The 16,175-nt window shown below is 35.4% G+C and overlaps 1 protein-coding gene across 2 annotated transcripts in view; it reads left to right on the top strand.

Annotated features, from left to right (window-relative positions):
- The window catches only part of LOC108972284 (epidermal growth factor receptor kinase substrate 8), a 25,634-nt gene extending 13,251 nt beyond the window's left edge, over positions 1-12,383 (top strand). For both annotated transcript variants that reach the window (XM_018938835.1, XM_018938834.1), the window contains exons 6-7: positions 11,785-12,125; positions 12,193-12,383. In XM_018938835.1, the coding sequence (XP_018794380.1) occupies positions 11,785-12,125; positions 12,193-12,288 (437 nt within the window). In that variant the 3' untranslated portion in view covers positions 12,289-12,383. The remainder of the gene's footprint in view (positions 1-11,784; positions 12,126-12,192) is intronic.
- Positions 12,384-16,175: the final 3,792 nt, after the last annotated feature.

Here is a 16,175-nt window from a genome sequence, read left to right as displayed (position 1 = left end):
ACTTGGAATTTCTCACCCCCCAGATTAGCTGTTGCACTGTGTTATACATATATCTCACATATTGATATAAACCATTTTTGGTCATAAAGTGGCATACACTAAAGGCACTAATTTGTGTACTGGAAAATAAAAGAATCTCGTGGATTGTGCTACATGTGACATAGTAATTTAAAAGAATGCCCCGTACCAAATTTTGCCAAAAAGTGGTCTAATGCCWGTCCTCGAATTTCCTTAAATATTTCAGAGTTTACCGTAAACTGTTAGTTGTGGTTTTCTATTAAATTATTATTTATTTTAATTGATATAAATGCGAAGTAGTAGTCATCTGGAATTCCTGCAATCCATTTCCAAATTGTACCTATTTCCTTAAGATCACGTTTTACCTTATTTCTTTTTAACTGTGACAAAAAATACTCTATTAGGTTTAGTTCTAATTTCGTTTCTAGGTAGTCTGCGTGAGGATATGAATGTTTAAGTTTCTCTTGTTGAAAGCGTAATTTTTAATTTTAATTTTTTCGTGCTATAATATGATGTAATGTTAAATTTATTATGTGGAATATGTCTTCAAGAGTTTCGTATATTAGGACTTTTTCGTTTTGTACTAGAATGTACTCACCATTTGTGTAATCAATGCGAAAAGTGTTATTGTTGTCATTTTTTAAATCTAAAAATAAAAGCAAGGTTTAATATTGTCTTTGTGTTCGAATCTGCTCCTATTACTAATTCTTATTTTATTACCTCAATTCTTTTTAACTATTTGTTAAATCGGGATTTAATTTTATTACGTTCACCAATTACTTTTTCGTAATTTACGTTTCTTCTTATTGTTTTTTTTCCTGCTTTTGTAATTTAAATTGAGCTTATTAGACTAAACTTGTTTAAGAGTATATGGCAAAATTCCATGACTAACTCTATTATAAAATACATCTGCTTTTTCGAAATTTGTGACTGAATGTATAGTCAAATTATTCTGTTTTGCAGCTTGTATTATTGTTTCCAGGTCACTTATTATTGAATGTTCTTCTTCTTTTGTACATCGAGCTATCTCGATTAGGGTTCGTTTAGCTTGCCTGTTTGTTGAACTATGCTTTGGGTAACAGTAAAATATTTTGATTTTGAGTTTTTGCATCATAGATTTAAATTAAGGCGTAGAAAAATCTGGTTCGTTGTCAAAATTGTATTGTTTACATCAGGAAAGGGTTTGCTCTAAATTTGTTCATCAATGTTAGTTTTATCGAGAGTTGTTTTCAGAACATTTTGAGTATGCATCGATAAAAGTAATAAATTTCAAATTCTGAGCATTACAAATATATGTATGTATATGTAAATCCTCCTTTTGCTCCTTCTTTTTGCGGTATTGGGACTGTTCCAATTGGAATTAATTTGCTTTTATTAAAACTAAAACAGTTTTAGCAGTTTCTTCATTTCAAGCCAGTTATATAATTTTTGTATTTGGTTACAAATTTTATTGTAATTACGATTTGTCCTATTTTGTGTTTGTAATGATTAAACATTGGTCTTTTTTATTTATAACGTCCATCACAAATAATTTGGTATAAAGGATTTTGTTTTGAAAGGTTTCTTTATGGGGTTATTGTATTTGCCGAAAGTCTTCTACTGTACAAATTGGGTTGAAGGAAATCTTTTAATAAAGTTATTAAATTTGATAAAGTATCATATTTAATTTTAATGCCGAGTTTTTGCAAAGTTCCTTAGTTGTTCATGAAAAGTTTATTTATTTTAATAAAGCAAGATTTGTTCCTTAAATTGGTTCAGGGGTTTCGCAGTTTCTTATATTACACAATTATCACAACTTTCAGCAGAATGTATCGTCTCTAGGTCTGATGAATCGTCAATTGAATTGTTTAATAGTTGCCTTGATAAGGCATCTACTACTAACTATGTTAATTTTTCCGTGCTTGTAAAATATTTTTGATGCGAACTCTTCGATTACAGTATGCCATCTTTTAATTTTTACATTGGGATTTGCTGGTGACACAGCAAAACATAAAGGTTGATGATTGGTAAAATTTTCTAGGTTTCACACGCCCATACAATGGAATAAAGTTCTTATAGCAGAACTTGGTTCAGTTTTATTAAGTGTTTTAGAAATAGGTTCATCGTTTTGTGATATTGCTATATATTCTTTGTGAAATCTGGTCGAATAACACAGTTTTGTTTATAAGCAACTGTTCTAAGCTTTTTAAATACTGAAATTTCATCTTACCGGTCATACGTAAGGAGATGTCGTATTGTTTTTGGTTTTGGATATTCAAAAATTGTTAAAATTTTTTTGGTATCAGTTTTTATTATATTTTTTGCCACATTGTAACCTTAAAACTGTTTTTATTAACAAATTTTTTTACTCATATTTCGATGTTGGCAGTTTTTAAAATGTAAATAACCTTTTTATACTCTTGCAACCTGTTGCTACAGAGTATTATAGTTTTGTTAACCTAACAGTTGTATGTATCACCTAAAACTAAGCAAGATAGGTATAGGGTTATATACAAGTATATAAATGATCAGGGTGACGAAAAAAGTTAAAATCCGGTTGACTGACTGTCCGCCGATCCGTGCAATCCGTTCACTTCCCATATAACGGTATTGTTAAAAACTACTAAAAGCGCTATAAATCAATAAGTAAATATGCCTGAGGCATGAAATTTCACCTCCCAGATTGTATGACAGCCGGTGTGAAAATTGGCGTGGAATCGACCACTTTTTGATCCGAGATAAAAGAAAACCGATTTCGACAAAATTTGTTATGTTGCATTCTTCTCACATGCCTATCTTCATGTGCGACAATGAGCGAAAGCAAACTTCAACCACGCCTACTTCCCATATAACACAATTTTAAATTTCACTGGATTCTTTCACTTCCTAGTACACAAATCAAGAATTAATTAATATAACGGGATACAGTTTTGCATTAATAATTCCTTTATAGTATGCCACCTTATGACCAAAAATTTTCCAAATCCAATAAAACTGTTCAAGCCCATAGGTACAGCATATGTAGACCCCAGTATCTATAGGATCGATTATTGTGTGAGATATACAATTGAAACTCAGACAGAAACCTTTTCTGACAATTCGGTCACACCCGAACTTAGCCCTAGCCCTGAATATATATATTTCTTTTTTATGGATTAATAGTCTATTTTCGAAGTAAGTTTTTTAAAGATTGCAACCTACTAAGATATCTGGTTGTAGATTCTCTATTTTATAGAAGCATTTTTTAATATTGAATGTTTCTGCCTTTAATTAATGAGGTATGTTAGTGAATCCGTTAATAGTTTATATTATTTTATTTATTGTTAACTCCTTTCGATTCTCTATTCTTTTTGGTCTTCAGTAATAGTTAGTTGCACCGGTCACTAACATTTGTATCTTGTATGGTGATATAGGGTAGATTGGGCCCTCGTCAAAAAAATCAAAGATTAGATTATTAACCCTTTAAACCTTAGGGTTTGGTTGGAGACTAAACTGTTCGCTGTAATTTGCACGTTTATCTCCTTGTTGTTGTCTCGAAAAAGTATTACGAAAATTCTCATTCCTTTGTTGATAAGAAATAGGATCAATCTATTCGTCCATAGGATCGTACCTATTAAAGTTCATATAGGGATTCCTATTGAAACCTCGATTGAAATTTGTGTTGGGGTTTGTTGTGATTGAATCGTTAATTATATTGTTGGTTTATATTTCTTGCATTATTTAAGCCTTTGCTAATGCCTTTGTTATATAAGACAAATATACATTAAGACCAGTTATAAATAATATACATATATAAATTATACATACTCTTAATGCACTTTATCTATTTTTGTTGTTCATTTCATTTGTCATTATGGTCTGGGAACCATAATTCATGTTGGCTTCATTTATTAGTAACGTAAGTTTTTGATTAACCTTGTTATAGTAATCAATTAAAGTCATTGAACTTTGTCGCAAAGCACTAACTTCTTGTTCATTGATCAAAGAGAGTACGTTATTTTCGTCTTGAACAATTTTATTACGTAATATAGAAAGTGAGGCAAAATATTTGCGGCTCCTCGTATATACTATATAAATTCAAGGTGTTGTTTGCGACTTCTCGCCAACTAACTATGTAGAATTCCCTGTGAATTCTCATTTGTTTGTGTTAAGTTAATTAAAATTTGTTTGCGAGTATTTATTTCTATAAGCCTAGCTATCAATTCTTCACTATTATGGTTTCTTACTATAAGCTATAAGCCTAGCTATTAATTCTTCACTAGTTTGGTTTCTTACTGCCATTTTATTGAATTGTTTGCTTAAATTGTACAGGTTCTCAAAAAGAATTTTGTTTTATATATTTTTTAATAGTCATACATAATACATTTTGTTTACTTATAAAATAGACCTTATTCAAAAGGATGATTCAACATTTGAAATTTTTAAATAGTTTATATAATATTTTTTTTTTTTTTAATTTTTAATATATATATATATACATAATTTTTAATATTTATCTATTTATAGTATATTTTACCTTATACCTTTGTGGTTTTTGACCTTTTCACACGGTTTTCTTCCTTTTTCGGACGTCGTTCGGTTGTGCCGGAAATTTGCTTACAATCTTCGAAGTTTTGTTTCTGCTATTATTACTTAGAATTGAAATAAGTTGTGACTTGTTTTGAAAATTCTTTCAACAGAGACGTAGTAATTTAATAACAATTACACTACTTCTTTTGCACTTGTTGGCACTGTGTATGTGAGCAAAAAATAGTAAGGCTTTTAACATAATTTTAAATTTCTTAATTTAWTATTCAATATCTAGGCCGTCCCCATTAATGTTATTTCTCTTGGTCCCAATACACTTGGGCCAACGTTTTTTACCGCTACGCTAGTTGCGACCCGATATTGATTGAAAATTTGACGAAAAACTCACAAAGAATCCATTAAGTATGCGACGACGCAAAACCAAGAATTCTCGGGATATAATTCCGACCACTTCTTACGATTAGCTTTGCGCAAATGACACATAACACTTAAATAGCATTCCTTGTCGACAGTCTGGCCAGTTGGAAGAAATTTGGAATGCACCAAACCTCGATAATCGAAGAAAACTGTCAACATAATTGATCGTCTGTTTCAGGGTCATATGCATAGTTCCAAGACTGATTCTTCCGATATTCCAACGATCCCAGTAAGATCTCTGACTGTTAATCGTGGATTCTCAAGCACCAATTCTCATTATTTTATGTGTTGATCATCAGTTGATGGCCGTCCTGGATGTGGTTCGTCGTCAACGCGTTCTCGACCCTCTTTGAATAATTTGGTACCAATCAAAAACACTTGTTGGCGACAAGCAATTATCATTGAAAACCTTTACCAACATTCTGAACGTTTCGGCTCCAGAAATTTGATTCCGCACATAAAATTTAATGGATCATCTTTGCTGAATAGTTTCTCTCATCTTCAAATCGCCGAATTCACTTTGTGTACTTCAGAAAGACAGGTGCGTATTAAACACTAGTGATTATTATGCCTGACATTTGGCAGAGATGTCACTGACAGTCATACCAACCTAGAAATAAAATATTCCGACGAATGGGGTTTCGTGCGAAATTTAAATAATTTAAATCCAAATATTTTTTTAATTTAAGTAAAAGAGTTGTTACTTTGTATATCGCGAAGATGAGGAAGCATCAAATGTTTTTATATATAATACTAAAGTGCGCTTATTCACAACTTAAATAAATATCAAGTTTTATTCAGCCGCAGATAAAGCGTACTGTGTGGTCTGCAGAAGCAGTTAATTGTTTACATTTGTCGTTAGCCAGCTGTGTCAAGGCTCGGGTTAACTTACGTACATACCAAATTTTCTAACTTCCGTACAGTGGGAGAAATGGTCAATCTAGCGGCGCTTTCTTAATAGCTCTTAAATACAATGAAAAAATGCAGTACTTTATTCCAAAAATTTGTGTTAATTATTTATTTATATGTTTTTACGGTTTATTAGAAAAAAAAACTATTCAGAGTCGGAGCTCTCAGAATTACTACTGTCAGGTAGATCATTTATATGTAAAAGAATGTTTTTGACCTCATCATCTATTTCAATGTGATTTTTGGAGTACTTGGAGGTGCTTTTAGACTTAGATGTAATAATAGGATATGAAGAAACTAAAAGAGTGTGTATTAAGTCTTCCATTGTATTCAACCTTGAGTTTTTTCGCGTATGGTTCAGTCTATGACTGCGAAAATCTTTATTTTTTGCCTCAAGTGCCTCTTCTGACATCATTCCTATTGGTAGCGAAACTTTTTCAATAATATCTGCTCCGTGTATTAATATTTTATGTACAGATGGAAGCATATAAAACTTACATACTTTTACGCCAGTTACTGTAGAGGCTAAAATTGGATGCTGGAAAAATATTCTTGTAGTATTCCCAGTGTTTGTATTGCCTGATCCTTTCGTGGGAATGTCCACCAATATACCTATTTTTGCTTTTAGCAAGTTGAATCTTTCTTTTGGTTTGCTGAGCGATTTCTTTATGTTCTCCACGAATTTGTATGGGTATTCTATAGGTGATATCAATTATACACTCAAAGCACCGTATCCAAGCATGGAGTGTTGACAATCCGTACTCATACAAATGGCCATGTGGTTGTCTCAATTATACATTATTTAGATTATTCATGGTGTTGCTCCACAAATTCCTCAGACCTGCGATGATGAGCCTGCTAAAGTGTTAAAAACTTTCCCATCAATCATTGTTAAATGGAATTCATGTACTACTTCGAAAAAACTCAACTTTGTCGAAACAATGCCTACAATTTGCCTTTTAACATTATCTATCTCAACATTAACTAACTCCGCTGACTCTTTTTCAAAAATTATTTTAATGGGTCTGCAGAACCGAGTTGAACCCCACCTCCCATACAAAGGTTATGTTGAAAATCACTAGAAGTGCGTTAACCGACTAACAAAAGTCTTCAAAAATACTAAATTTTACGGAAGAAATGTCAGAAGGCTTTTTTTTTAAATTGAAAATGGGCGTGGCGTCGCCCACTTATGGACCATATCGCAGGAAGTCCTCGATCGATTTCAATGAAATTCGGTACATAATATTTTCTTAACACCCTGATGACATGTACCAAATATGGGTGAAATCGGTTCACAACCACGCCTGAAATCTCGATTATCACTTTATCATGCGAGAGTATAAAATGTTCGGTGACACCCGAACTTAGCGCTTCCTTACTTGTTTAATTTGTAAAGGCAGAAGCACTAGAACGTTGACGGTAAGTGGAGTGACCACTGCTGCCGTCACAGCCCCATTTAAATATTGCTTTTATGATGTCATTAATAGTGCCTGCAGTCAAAACACCTTCAAAAGATTTGGAAAATTCTTGTACTATACGTGCAACAGTATGGACTGCAAGACTTTGCAGGGCAACGTCCGCTGAAAATTCAGTTAAGTTTATGCCACTGGGGTAACAGTCTGTTTTAGCCTTAAGTAAAATATCGTAGCTTGGATAAATATTGCAGTTTCGTCCTTTGGCACCATATTGCATTATTTTGTACGACCTTTTTGAGTATCCGCCATCTATATAAAGAGATAAAGCTTCCTCAGGTGTATACGGAATTGGGGTTTTTTGTTCAGAGCTTATAGACTTAAGCATTTTCGAAGCAGTCAAACTTTCTTCAAACAATTTTGAAACAACCTGTGAAGCATTTCTTTTTCCAGCTTTGTAAAGACTTACGCTTGCCGTAACTAACTCTTGGTTGGGTGTTTCCTTAACAACTGATGCAATTTTTTTTTTTTTTTTTTTTTTTGAGTTTTCATTGAACACACACACTCTAAAAAAAGGTTTTTGTATACGGCGATAAACAGTTTGCTTAGAAAAAATTATATTTTCATCCAACCATTTCTTATTTCGCTCTTCTAACACTGACATAACCCTATGACATTCTTTCCACTTTTGCGATCTTCTTTGAGCGATCTTCTTCTTGATTGGCGTAGACACCGCTTACGCTATTATAGCCAAGTTAACAACAGCGCGCCAGTCGTTTCTTCTTTTCGCTACGTGGCGCCAATTAGATATTCCAAGTGAAGCCAGGTCCTTCTCCACTTTGTCCTTCCAACGGAGTGGATGTCTTCCTCATCCTTTTCGGCGGGTACTGCGTCGAATACTTTCAGAGCTGCAGTGCTTTCGTCCATCCGGACAATATGACCTAGCCAGCGTAGCCGCTGTCTTTTAATTCGCTGAACTATGTCAATCTCGTCGTATATCTCGTACAGCTCATCGTTCCATCGAATGCGATATTCGCCGTGGCCAACACGCAAAGGGCCATAAATCTTTCGCAGAACTTTTCTCTCGAAAACTCGCCATGTCGACTCATCCGTTGTTGACATCGTCCAAGCCTATGCACCATATAGCAGGACGGGAATTATGAGTGACCTATAGAGTTTGGTTTTTGTTTCTCGAGAGAGGACTTTGCTTCTCAATTGCCTACTCAGTCCGAAGTAGCACCTATTGGCAAGAGTTATCCTGTGTTGGATTTCTAGGCTGACATTGTTCGTGGTGTTTACGCTGGTTCCAAGATAGACAAAATTATCTATAACTTCAAAGCTATGACTGTCAACAGTGACGTGAGTGCCAAGTTTCGAATGCGACGACTGTTTGTTTGATGACAGGAGATATTTCGTCTTACCCTCGTTCACTGCCAGACCCATTTGTGTTGCTTCTTGGTCCAGTCTGGAGAAAGTAGAACTAACGGCGCGGCTGTTGACGCCGATGATATCAATATCATTGACATACGCCAGCAGCTGTACACTCTTATAGAAGATGGTACCTTCTCTATTTAGTTCTGCAGCTCGAACTATTTTCTCCAGAAGCAGGTTGAAAAAGTCGCACGATAAGGAATCGCCTTGTCTGAAACCTCGTTTGGTATCGAACGGCTCAGAGAGGTCCTTCCCGATTCTGACGGAGCTTTTGGTGTTGCTCAAAGTCAGTTTACAGCCGTATTAGTTTTGCGGGGATATCAAATTCAGACATCGTGGCATAAAGGCAGCTCCTTTTCGTGCTGTCGTGGCAGATTTGAAATCTCCGAAGAGGGGGTGAGTGTCGATTCTCCTTTCACGGATCTTTTCCAAGATTTGGCGTCAGCCTTTATTTTTATGAGGACATCAACCAGCTCGGCTGCGGCACCTTCCCAATTAAGGGACCGGACATTCCAGGTGCATGCCCTCAATTCGTAGTCCTTATTTCGTTTGACATGGCCGTCATCAAAAGTGGGGTCTCTCATCCGAGTCTGTTAGTAGCTTTTCATTAGCAGTGTTTTTTTACGTAGCGGGTCCCAAACCCAGCGCACAACCCTATGCAGGGAATGTTTCGCCTTCTCACTTTAGTTCGCCTTCAAACGGATGTTCTTAGGTTACCCAGAAGATACTTGGTCAAGGACCGGAAGTCGTGAGCAGCTTGAGTCATATGTAAAAGAATCGTTTCTGGCCACTCCCAAGTGAATGGCGATCAGAAAACTTTCCTCACTTGCGTAAACTTCTACACATCACTCCATCCTCCGATCAATGACGTTAGAAACAAGTCAGGAAGGGCTAAGTTCGGGTGTCACCGAACATTTTATACTCTCGCATCAAATACCGTATTTGTGTAAAGTTTTATTCCGCTATCATCATTGGTTCCTAATTTATATATTTTACAGAGAAGGCATCAGATGGAATTCAAAATAGCGTTATATTGGAAGAAGGCGTGGTTGTGAACCGACTTCACCCATATTTCGTACATGTCATAAGGGTGTTAAGAAACTACTATGTACCGAATTTCATTAAAATCGGTTGAGTACTTCCTGAGATGTGGTTTTTGGTCCATAAGTGGGCGACGCCACGCCCATTTTCAATTTTTAAAGACAGTCTGGGTGCACCTTCCTTCTGATATTTCTTCCGTAAAATTTTGTGTTTGTGACGTTTTTTGTTAGTCGGTTAACGCACTTTTAGTGATTTTCAACATAACTTTGTATGGGAGGTGGGCGTGGTTATTATCCGATTTCTTCCATTTTTAAAATGTATATGGAATGGCCTGAGTGAAATAACTTTGTAGAGTTTGGTTGACATAGCTATAGCAGTTTCCGAGATATGTACAAAAAACTTAGTAGGGGGCGGCGCCATGCCCACTTTTCCAAAAAGATTACGACCAAATATGCCCCTCCCTAATGCGATCCTTTGTGCCAAATTTCATTTTAATATCTTTATTTATAGCTTAGTTATGACACTTTATAGGTTTTCGGTTTTCGCCATTTTGTGGGCGTGGCAGTGGGCCGATTTTGCCCATCTTCCAACTTAACCTTCTTACGGAGACAGGAAATACGTGTACTAAGTTTCATCATGATATCTCAATTTTTACTCAAGTTACAGCTTGCACGGACGGACGGACACATGGACAGACGGACGGACGGACAGACGGACATCCGGATTTCAACTCTACTCATCACCCTGATCACTTTGGTATAYATAACCCTATATCTAACTCTTTTAGTTTTAGGACTTACAAACAACCGTTATGTGAACAAAACTATAATACTCTCTTTAGCAACTTTGTTGCGAGAGTATAAACATGCAAAGCTCATGAAAGGCATGAAAGGATCGCATTAGGGATCTCGAAAACTACTATAGCTATGTCAACCAAACTGTATAGAGTCGTTTCTCGTAGGCATTTCCATATACAGTTCAAAAATGGAAGAAATCGGATAATAATCACGCCCACCTCCCGTACAAAGGTTATGTTGAAAATCACTAAAAGAGCGTTAACCGACTAACAAAAAACGTCAGAAACACTAAATTTTACGGAAGAATGGCAGAGGGAAGCTGCACCCAGGCTTTTTGTTTTAAATTTAACATGGGCGTGGCGTCGCCCACTTATGGATCAAAAACCATATCTCAGGAASTACTCGACCGATTTCAATGAAATTCCGTATATAATATTTTCTTAACACCCTGATGACATGTACGATATATGGGTGAAATCGGTTCACAACCACGCCTTCTTCCAATATAACGCTATTTTGAATTCCATCTGATGCCTTCTCTGTATAATGTATAAATTAGGAACCAATGATGATAGCGGAATAAAACTTTACACAAATACGGTATTCGAGCTGAGGTATCCCTTGTGGAAAAATCGTGATCGCACTATAACTTTTCAATACAGTTAAAAAAAAAATTAAAATACAATTCAATACTCAAAGTACACAAATTGATCTAATCTAATTAACTTTACAGCAAAATAAAAAAATATGTAATGTAAATGACGGATAATGAAATCTGGGTCATCACTTTATCATGCGAGAGTATAAAATGTTCGGTGATGCCCGAACTTAGCCCTTCCTTACTTGTTTAATATTAGGATTTACGAACATCTGAACAGCTGTTGGTGCAGAACTTCTGTTTTCAAGAATATTCTGATAAGTTAGAGTACGTTCAAACAGTTTTGTTTTTATTCTTCAGAAAGACCTTAGTATATTTCTTACTGAATCCTAGGTCTTATCTTCCTTCATATAAACTGACTGACTTTTAATTTAATTTTTTCGCATTCAAACTTTTCTAGCTCTTAATACTTACCTAAGTAACATTAAACCTATCTTATACGTCCTTTTATAAATTTTAACTGAAAATAGCTTTGATAGCGATATATTCACTTATATGTAGGTTTACTCAATTATAATTTAAATATACATTACACATTGTCTAAGTTATAAGTGCTCTGCGAATATTAATATTTGATTTTTACTATTTACGGAAGCTATGAGAGCTCGCAATGACACTGAAGCCAATGACGAATTATTTTTGCTGCAAGGGTCAATTAATGAGGAATTGAGAACTACACTATATCAGCGAGAACGACGCAAGGATCTAGAAATATTAACAACGCCTAATATATACATAAACCAGTATTCGTCACCCAAGGAAGTAGAGGAATGGCTGCGTGCTAAAGGTTTCCCAAATAGCATTTTGTCCAAGTTGGGCAAATTAAATGGGGAGGAACTATTTGCATTATCACCGCATGTTATCGAGGGATATTTCGGCCAAAAAGAGAGTAGACGTTTAATTTCTCAAATAGTACTTCAGAAGAACATCTGTGAAGTAAGTCAGACAAATAAATTTCTTGTTTATATGATTTTAAATGTCCATATTTATTCTTTTTTTATAGTATAAAACTGTTCGTTCTTCCGAGCTATCGGTGAAATTGGCGAAAGCCCGTCAAAAAGCGGACCAACAACGCAACGATCCAAATGAAGTATTCTAATTAGAAGTATTGTATTATACATTTTTTGGTGTTTAATTGAGATGGAAATTTGTGGTGTCTTTTGCATAGAACAATAAATCCCAGTTCTCTCTTCATCTCTTTTGGTTTTAACAGAAAATGTTATCAAAATCACAGACTAAAATACGACACTGATACAATATAATCATTTACACAGTTCTATAATATATGAACGTATACAGAAATATATACACTGTTTCGTAAATATAATGTTTCATAGTTATTTATGGTAAATACGGACTCTAAGCCATAAGCGTATTATAATAAATACATACGTTTATGTACATATGCTTGCAAAGGAGTATCTTTTCAGCTCATAATAGGCAATGTCCGTCTTGGTCGTGCTAACTGCCATTGGAGGAGTACGTTATTACTTGAACATCCGCTTTTATTTCAGCTCGACGTATTATTATTATCTTTGTACCTATTTTGCTCAGGACCGTAGCAACCTCTAAACGTAAATCAACTAATGGCAACTGATTACCCGGAAGCTTTTCTCTCCGAACCCTTTGTAAGGAGACAAGAATTAGACACTGCAAAACCTAACCGAAGTAAAACACTCTAACTATCCATTTTCTCCGCTCACAGGACGAGAATAATGAGTGACTTATAGAGTTTGGTTTTTGTTTGTCGAGAGAGTTGTCAATTGCCTAGTCAGCCCAATGTAGAACTTGTTGGCTAGAGATATTCTGCGTTGGATTTCGAGGCTGACCTAGCCAGAGTAGCCGCTGTCGTTTAACGCGCAAAGGGCCATAAATATTTAGTAGAACATTTCTCTCGAAAACTCGCAACGTCGACTCATCAGTTGTTCTCATCGTCCAAGCCTCATATAGCCATATAGCAGGACGGGAATTATGAGTGACTTATAGAGTTTGGACTTTGTTCGTCGAGGGACGACTTTGCTTCTCAATCCGAAGTAGCACCTGTTGGCAAGAGTCATCCATTGTTGGTGGAGATTACGATGGTTCCGAGAGCGTACGATTCGCGTTGTCTGAAACCTCGTTTGGTATCGGTCGGCTGGGGAGGTCTTTACCGATTCTGACGGAGCTTTTGGTGTTGCTCAAAGTCAATTTACAGCCGTATTAGTTTTACGGGGATACCAAATTCTGACATTGCGGCATAAAGGCGGGTCCTTTTCGTGATGTCGAAAGCAGCTTTGAAAACGACGAAGAGGTGGTGTGTATCGATTCTTCTTTCACGGGTCTTTCCAAGATTTCGAACATGATGAATATCTGGTCAATTATTGATTTTTCGGCTCTAAAGCCACACTGATAATGTCTAATCAGTTTGTTGATGGTGGGTTTTAACCTTTCAGACAATACGGTCGATAGAACCTTATACGGTAGTTGACGCAGATTGTGAGGTCTCCCTTTTTGTGGATGACGCAGAGCACACTTAAATTCCAATTATTGGGCATGCTTTCGTCCGACAAAAATTCTACAAACAAAGTGATGCATGATGCTCATCAGTTCTTCGCTGCCGTATTTGAATAGCTCGGTAATTGATATTCGAACTTCTTCATGGTTGGGCAATGGAACATCTGCTTCGTCGTCATCGATTGGGGAATCGGGTTCGCCTTCTCCTGACGTTATACTTTCACTGCCATTCAGAAGGCCGAAGAAGTATTCCCTTCATAATTTAAGTATGCTCTGGGCATCGATTGCTAAATCACCTCTGGGGGTTGTACAAGAATGTGCTCCGGTCTTGTGTTGTTTACAGTAACTTGAAATATTCGGCCCAAAAATGGTCGACTGCAATTGACAACTGTTATTCTTTTACCTTTTTGTAAAGAAGATTTTGTTTACTCAATAGCTATGTGGATTGTGATATTGGTAGTGTTAACTCCCCCACCTCTAAATAGAAGCGTCTCGTCTTCGAATACAAATTTTCGAGATGATTAATTTTAATTGTCAATTTTTTTATCATTTCTTTGCATTTTTTATTTCAATTTTTAATGTAACATATGTAGTATATAAATATTTGTTTTTTTTTGCTTAAGTCTCTTTAAAAATAATCTAAGGATATGTCCCCAAAGTTATAGATGGGAATTCGAAATATTTTCGAAGCTAGAAAGGAAATAGTGACCGAGCATCTAGCAGATATATTAGCGCGTTTAGTTGTGAATTTTCAATAAATCAATCCCATATTGTAGATATCATGGCAAATTGATTGGTTTTTAAACGCTGACTTCTTTCGTCTTATCAAGTCGTATAAACTTCACAATTTCAGTAAAGGCGTTTCGACTCATTGTTTTCGAAAAGAAGTGGGTCCCCATTTTTTATTCTACAAATATAAGATATCCGAATTTTTTGCCTCACCCTTAACACCCTTAATGATTCTACATTAATATAACATATATACATTTTATAATATAAGGTAGTCAAAAAAGTCTTTTCGTATTTTTAGTCAAATTTCAACTAATTTTTTGTATATCTATAATGAACCTTAATAAGCCAATATGTACCATTTGATCGACCATTTTTCCGCTAGAGACATTATTCCATCAGTGTAAGACTTCTCTGGTATCTCGGCGGAAAACTGCGAGAAGAAATTTTCTTTCACAGGCTTCACTTGAAGCCAACTTTGCTCCTTAAGGGGTTCCGCATTGATCGAAACAAATGATAGTCCGATGGTACAATGTCAGCCCTATATGGTGGATGCATTAAAATTTCCCAGAAAAGCTCTCCCATTTTTTGCGAGTCATCAAAGATGAGTGTGGCCTAGTGCTGTCCTGATGTAATACGAAGCCCTTTCTGTTGATCACTTCTGGCTGTTTTTTTTCGATTGCTTGCTTCAATCTCATCAGTTGTTGACAGTAAAATGTGGAATCAATCGTTCGACCAGGCTGGAATAGCTCATAGTGGATTATAAATGGTTCAAAACCATTCGATGATGAATGTTAAGATCCTTAGCGATGTCATGGCGTCACATATCTTGGTCAATCTTTTCCATAATTTCATCGACTTTTTCACATCGAAATTTCCAGAACGGAAGCGAGCGAACCATTTGTGCTACACGGACTGATACTGCATCGTCTCCGTAATTTTCACAGATTTCATTGGTGGCTTGCGTTGAATTCTTCCTTCATTTGTCCATTCATTATATGTCTTCCGTTTATCATATTCTGTTGGCCGTGACATATCACTAAAAATATTATGCACTGATAACCTGCCAGGGTTGGGACTTCCATTTATTTCTTCTTAGACTGTTCTATTAGAAGCTGTTTCGATGTGTTGATCCTCTAATAGCGGGATTCTGTAACCAGTTGCTAGTCTCTTTTTGAGACATTTTGTGGCAAAATCTCAATTTGTGACTACTTACTATTCACTAAACAGTCTCTATCTGTGTTCTCAAAATATTATCTCAAATTTGAGACCTGGTAGTTAGCAAGTCACAAAACCAAAAAGAGCTCTTGTCTGCCATTTTGAATATACTGAATAGAGATCACCATAGATATTAATCGATTGTCGTTTTTTTTTATATTTTTTAAGCAACTCAAACACGAAAAGGTTAAAAATAAATAAATTTCGTTAATATTATGAAACAAAGTCAACAAATATTTTTATTTTTATTGATAATTATGTTTTTTKWCTATGTTATAGAAAATTTAATATTTGTTATCGACATATTTATTTTCATTCATTATAAAAAAATCTCTGAATAATGAAATGTAATAGATTTTGTGACTATCACTTACAGAATAGCAAAATCGTCCAAGTCTCAAAAATGTCTCTGTGAAATTTATAGACTTGATACTGTATCACAGTACAGAATCGCACGGTAAATCTGTCTCACTTTCGGATGTCAAAATTCTCTTCACTGTCGCTTACTGATTCCAATTCACTTGTTTTAAATAGCTCTTGTTCCAT

This window comes from Bactrocera latifrons, unplaced genomic scaffold (assembly GCF_001853355.1).
Source record: "Bactrocera latifrons isolate USDA-ARS-PBARC rearing strain unplaced genomic scaffold, ASM185335v1 scaffold_39, whole genome shotgun sequence".
Lineage (NCBI taxonomy): Eukaryota > Metazoa > Arthropoda > Insecta > Diptera > Tephritidae > Bactrocera > Bactrocera latifrons.
This window is presented reverse-complemented; position numbering and strand designations above follow the sequence as displayed.